This window comes from Mandrillus leucophaeus, unplaced genomic scaffold (genome assembly GCF_000951045.1).
Source record: "Mandrillus leucophaeus isolate KB7577 unplaced genomic scaffold, Mleu.le_1.0 Scaffold101, whole genome shotgun sequence".
NCBI lineage: Eukaryota > Metazoa > Chordata > Mammalia > Primates > Cercopithecidae > Mandrillus > Mandrillus leucophaeus.
The window spans coordinates 2,044,387-2,049,860 of record NW_012098210.1 but is presented as its reverse complement, the minus strand read 5'-3'; the positions used below and the strand labels follow the sequence as shown (position 1 = coordinate 2,049,860).

Here is a 5,474-nt window from a genome sequence, read left to right as displayed (position 1 = left end):
ACCCCTAATTGTTCTCCCTTTTGGACCAACTGCTCTGCCTTCCAGGCTGTCGGGACGCGGTCCCAGGGCTGGAGACCGTTGCCTGTCGGCCCCCGTGTGACCTAGGGCGCGTGACGGGGGTCGGGGGAACTGCGCCTGCAATGGGCGTTTATGGCCGTCAGGACCGGTCTGAGAGTGAGAGGAGGGTTGTGCAGAGAGATCCCCTGCCTTGGCAGCGGAGGAGAGAGGGGGAGAGGAGCGCTCAGGCCCTGTCCCTTCCTCCCGCTGCAGCGAGGCAGGGTTTTGTCAGGAAAGCCTGGATTAGCGAACATGGTACTGGTACCAACTCGGTGGAAAGACATCCCTAGAACGTCTCTCCTCGCCTCTGACCCACCTGGGCAGCCCCTAGCAGATGGGCTAAGGAATTGAATTTCTGAGATTAAGGCTGGCTTCCCCTGCTCCCCATGAGGCTCCCTCCGAGCACTGTCCCCTGCTTCCCTTTCTCCCTAGGGTGGCCTGGGTTGCATCCCTGGGAAGAGTGAAGGAATCAGCCAGGTTGGGGGGCGGGGAGACAGGTGTACACAGGAGGTCCAGGGCTTGGTCCATGGGGCTGGTGACCTTTTGGCTTTCCTTGCAGAAAACTCTCCCAGCATGTCGCAGAATGGATACTTCGAGGATTCAAGTGAGTACCTCTCGGGGAGCATGCGTGTGCAGAGAGAGCTTGTCGGGCAAAAGCCTCCAGGGCGTGTAGCCTACCCACCAGAGTCCTGTGGCTTTGGTCGCCTGTCTGGGCCACTCTAGTGCTGGAATGCTTTTGGCTTCCACTCTCCAGGAAGCTAGACACAGATCCCCCGTGGACCGGAGAGGGCAGGCTGCCCCTTCTCCTGGGCTACTTGGACCAGGTGGACCCTCTGGGGTTCTTTCCCAAGGTTTTCTGTGACAATGGCCTGTTATCTGACTAGCCTTGGGCCAGGAATTCTGTATGCCCCTATCCCTCTGTCCTCACCCAACCCTGGAGGGAATGGCTGTTGTTGTCTCTTTAAAGAAATATAAGGCCTCTGTGCTGCACAGTCCCTCGGGCACCTTCCTGTTGTCCCCGCTTGTACCAGTCCAGCTGTCTTCCTCCCCATGTCTCTGGGCTGGCTTCAGGCTGTGTCCTGTGCCCAGCCCCATGAGTGGCCTGACCATTCGAGGGGTGTTTGTAGAGCAGTGCGTAGACACAGGGCTGATGTGCCCTTACCCAGGGACCCCAGGATGTGGGGGCTCTGTGTGCTAGGCTGCTGGTGGGCAGGTTACATATGGGGCTGGGACTAGGACTTGGCATTGCAGGAGCCCTCCAGGGACCTGGTAGTGTCAGCTGGGCATTTCCTTAATCTAGGGGACCTGAGCACTAAGCCTAAGGTAGAGCTCAGGGCATCAGGGAAAGAATGGGGGAAGAATGGGGCTGTGTGAAGGGCAGTGGAGGGGACTAGTGGGTGCTGGTTGAGGGGCAGAGGACCAGTTCGGGCCAGGGGAACCAGACAGTTTAAACAAGGCAAGCCTAACACGGGGAGGAAGGAGTTTGTCATGAGCTCCAGAACCAAAGCAGCGGGGATGTCTTTCTTCTTTTTTTTTTTTTTTTTGAGACGGAGTCTCGCTCTGTTGCCCAGGCTGGAGTGCAGTGGCACTGTCTCAGCTCACTGCAAGCTCCGTCTCCCGGGCTCACGCCATTCTCCTGCCTCAGCCTCCTGAGTAACTGGGACTACAGGCGCCCGCCACCATGCCCGGCTAATTTTTCTTTTTGCATTTTTAGTAGAGACGGGGTTTCACCGTGTTAGCCAGGATGGTCTCGATCTCCTGACCTCGTGATTCACCTGCCTTGGCCTCCCAAACGCAAGGATGTCTTTTGACCTAATAGTTCTTCTCTGGGCTCTGGAGGTAGTGCAGGCCTGGGCCTGGGGTCACCAGTCCTTGGGGACTTTGATGCAGGAGGTACTGGGGCTTCTTGCCCAGAAGGGGCCCAAGCTAAACTCAGGACACTGGGGGAACAGGGCCTGGGATGTGCCAAGGAAACTGGTGGCAGGAGTGGAAATGAGTCAGGGTGAGTCACTCCCTGGCAGGTGCAGGCGTGCTGCTGACCCATCTCTGTTTCTGCACAGGTGTCTGTCAGGCATCAGTGGGGTCTGAACTACAAGGGCCCCTTTCCTGGAAGTACCTACAAATGAGGAACCTTAGGGGACCCACAAGACAGGAAGGGCTGCCAGTGGCTAGGAATGAGGCAGGGACCTAGGAGGACTTCCTGGAGGAGGAAGTTCCAAGTGAGTCTTGAAAAAGGCCCTCCAGGGAGGGAAGCCCTCAGCTTGGAGGACAGGACCTGGCATGCCTAGGGTGCTGACCAACTGGCCTGAGGAGCCAGTGGTCAGGGCAGGGGGAGCAGAGCCGGCTCAGGCTGTGACCTGTAGGTTGCAGGGAACCCCCGCAGGGCTCAGGGCAGAGGAATATTTGCATGTTACCAGGAAATCTTCCTGTAGGCAGGGGGGTGCGCTGCGGGCCAGCTGCAGGAATTGAGGACCAAGGGGAGCAGGCTGTCAACTCTGGGGTCCCACATCCCACAGGTGCCATAACACATTCTCACTCTCCATGTGCCCTTACCCAGGGCCCCCAGGACATGAAGGAGGGGCACGATGGGGGCAGGGCTGACATGAGGCCCCGGGGTCCTCTCCTCTGTCAGTCCTTGGCTCTGTTTCCCTGGCTTTCCTGCTTCCTAGACCTTGTCTGATACGTGTACTGGGTCTCTCAGCCTCGATGCTTCTCCCCACCTGCCCTCCTGTGGAGAGGGACCTCTAAGACCCTGTGCCCACAAGGCAGTGTGTGCGTGTGTGTGTGTGTGTGAGAGAGAGAGAGAGAGAGTGCCACGTGGATACGGCAGCTTCTCTGTCTTTCCTGTGTCCCCTACTTTGGGAGGGCAGGGTCCAGGCAGTCTCACCTGCATTATTGCACTCCGTGCCTGCCCCAGCGTGTCTGGAGTGGACATGTTTTTCTCACTCTGAAGGGTCAAAGCCGCGCAGGGTCCTGGTCCCAGCGGCTGGGGAATGCTGGAGAGTCCCTGTGTGGCAGCTGCCATGTCCTGTGTAGGCTGGAGCAGGACTAGAAGCTGCCTTCCTGGCCCGTGGGATGGCCTCTCCCATCACGGCCCGAGAGTGGGACAGTCCAGAGGTCCTTGCTCCCTGAGCTTGGAGCCCCTCCTTCCTGTGTGCGGCACTTTAACAGCCAGGCCCTCTTGCTCTTGGGGGTCTCTCTTGGGAGCAGCTGGGTCTCTACGCTACTACAAGTGTGACACATGTGGCACAGATGACACCTTCGAAGCCCAAGAGGAGATCCTGGGGGATGAGGCCTTCGACACTGCGAACTCCTCCATTGTGTCTGGCGAGAGCATCCGTTTTTTTGTCAATGTCAACCTCAAGATGCAGGCCGCCAACACTGGTACGGGGGCTGCAGCAGGGGCAGGCTGGGGGAGGGCACGGGACTGGGCAGGTGTGACTTGCCTGACTAAGAAAGACCTGAGGAAAGGGTGGCACCCTGAGCCCTCCCCACTTTTCTCCAGCAGAGAATGAAGCGACTTCCGGTGGCTGTGTGCTCCTGCACACGTCCCGAAAGGTGAGCAGCCTGTCCTGCAGGTGGTCCTGGGGCCTCTACCTAGGGGCTGAGGTGGTGGCTTCCCTGAGAGTCCTCCTGCTGCTCACCTCTTCCCACGCCTCCAGGAGCAGCTCAACAGGGAGCTCACACCAGCCCAGGGCTGAGGGCTGAGGGCTGGGCTGCTGCAGCTGGCTGGGTGGGAGGGACCAAGCAGTGACAGCATCTCATACATGGGCCCGTGTGGTTCTGTCCCTGGGGTCCCCTTAGTACCTGAAGTTAAAGAACTTCAAAGAAGAGATCCGTGCGCACCGCGACCTAGATGGCTTCCTGGCACAGGCCAGCATCGTCCTGAACGAGACGGCCACCTCCCTGGATAATGTGCTGCGGTCCATGCTTCACCGCTTTGCCCAGGACCCTGACAACACCGAGCCAGACTGCAACCTAGACCTGCTTATGGCCATGCTCTTCACCGATGCCGGGGCACCCATGCAGGGTAAAGGTGAGGCCGGTCTCCCAGCCCGGGCGGGGACGTCGGTGGGGGCTGCTGACCCACCGCCCTCCGCCTACTCTTTCCGCAGTCCACCTGCTGTCAGATACCATCCAAGGGGTCACCGCCACAGTGACAGGGGTGCGCTACCAGCAGTCGTGGCTCTGCATCATGTGAGTTGCCGGGCCACTTGGCCCCCGCTTCTTGTCACAGTGGGACTGGGCATCCCATGTCCCCTGTGCCCTGCAGAGGCTGGCCCACCTGTGAGTCCTGGGGCTCTGGTGGCCCAACCAACTCGGGAGAAGAGGGCTGAAGCACTGCCAAGAACCATCCCATTTGCTCTTCTTTGCCCTCCCTAGCAGAGGTTACCAGGGGTCAAGGTCGAGGGGGTTCTGGGTGGGGGAGCCCCAGCTCCCCAGGATGCAACTGTGCACTGTGTCCTCCCCCGCCCGCCAGCTGCACCCTGAAGGCCCTACAGAAGCGGCATGTGTGCATCAGCCGCCTGGTTCGCCCACAGAACTGGGGGGAGAATTCCTGTGAGGTTCGGTTCGTCATCCTGGTGCTGGCCCCACCCAAGATGGTGAGTGGGTAGTGCCACGTCCTGGGGAAGAAGGAGGGCCCCAGGTTACCCACCCTCTCCTTGGGGGCCACTCCCACATGTCCTGGCCTCTGAAGGCCTGGTCCTCTCCCCTCCCCTTCACCTCAGCCCTGTGGGTGTGTCAGAAACATCTTGCTAGGCCTAACAAGTCCTCATTTCCCCAGGGGTTGGTGAAAAGTTTCTATTTCCTTGGCTGAAAGGAAATGCTTTTGACCATTATCCTTATGCCAACATGGGGCCTTCCTTTGGCCTGCCCGCCCCTTCAGCCGTTCTTTGACTTGGCTGACTTTGTGATTTGCTGGCTGAGGGCCCTACTCCTTCCTGGGCCACACACCCCCTGGCTGGGACACTGTGATTTTTGTGGGAGCCGGAACTGATACAATTTCGGGAGTCTTTTAAGGAAAAGGATTTAACAAATCTCAACAGATGATTGCCAGGACCCCTCCCAAGGCCTTGGCAGGGTCTTCCGCTTCAACTTCCCTTAGCTTCTCGTGCTTCTGCCCCAGCCTTCTGTGTGAAAATGGGGTGCTCAGGGATCTCAGACATGGCGGGAACCTCCCCAGATGCTGCTATGCTGGTGTGAGAGGAAGGGCAGCCCCTGGGTTGGAGGGAGTGGCCCCCAGCAGGGTGCCCTGACAGAAGGAGCAATAGCTCAGAACTGAGTTAAAGCCTGGTGCCTAGAGGCAGATCCCCCAGCCCCTGACACTGGGCTCCTCCTCAGCAGCATGGACCTGTTCTTTGGGGGTTTTGTGTTTGTTTATTTGTTTTTATATTTATTTATTTATTTATTTATTT

General features: G+C 58.7%; 1 protein-coding gene across 1 annotated transcript in view; it reads left to right on the top strand.

The window, feature by feature from the left end:
• Nucleotides 1-140: 140 nt before the first annotated feature.
• The window catches only part of SLC4A11 (solute carrier family 4, sodium borate transporter, member 11), a 10,697-nt gene continuing 5,363 nt past the window's right edge, over nucleotides 141-5,474 (top strand). The window contains exons 1-7 of the mRNA XM_011974869.1: nucleotides 141-312; nucleotides 617-661; nucleotides 3,268-3,441; nucleotides 3,566-3,615; nucleotides 3,862-4,093; nucleotides 4,173-4,254; nucleotides 4,538-4,661. Coding sequence (XP_011830259.1) covers nucleotides 141-312; nucleotides 617-661; nucleotides 3,268-3,441; nucleotides 3,566-3,615; nucleotides 3,862-4,093; nucleotides 4,173-4,254; nucleotides 4,538-4,661 — 879 coding nt within the window. The remainder of the gene's footprint in view (nucleotides 313-616; nucleotides 662-3,267; nucleotides 3,442-3,565; nucleotides 3,616-3,861; nucleotides 4,094-4,172; nucleotides 4,255-4,537; nucleotides 4,662-5,474) is intronic.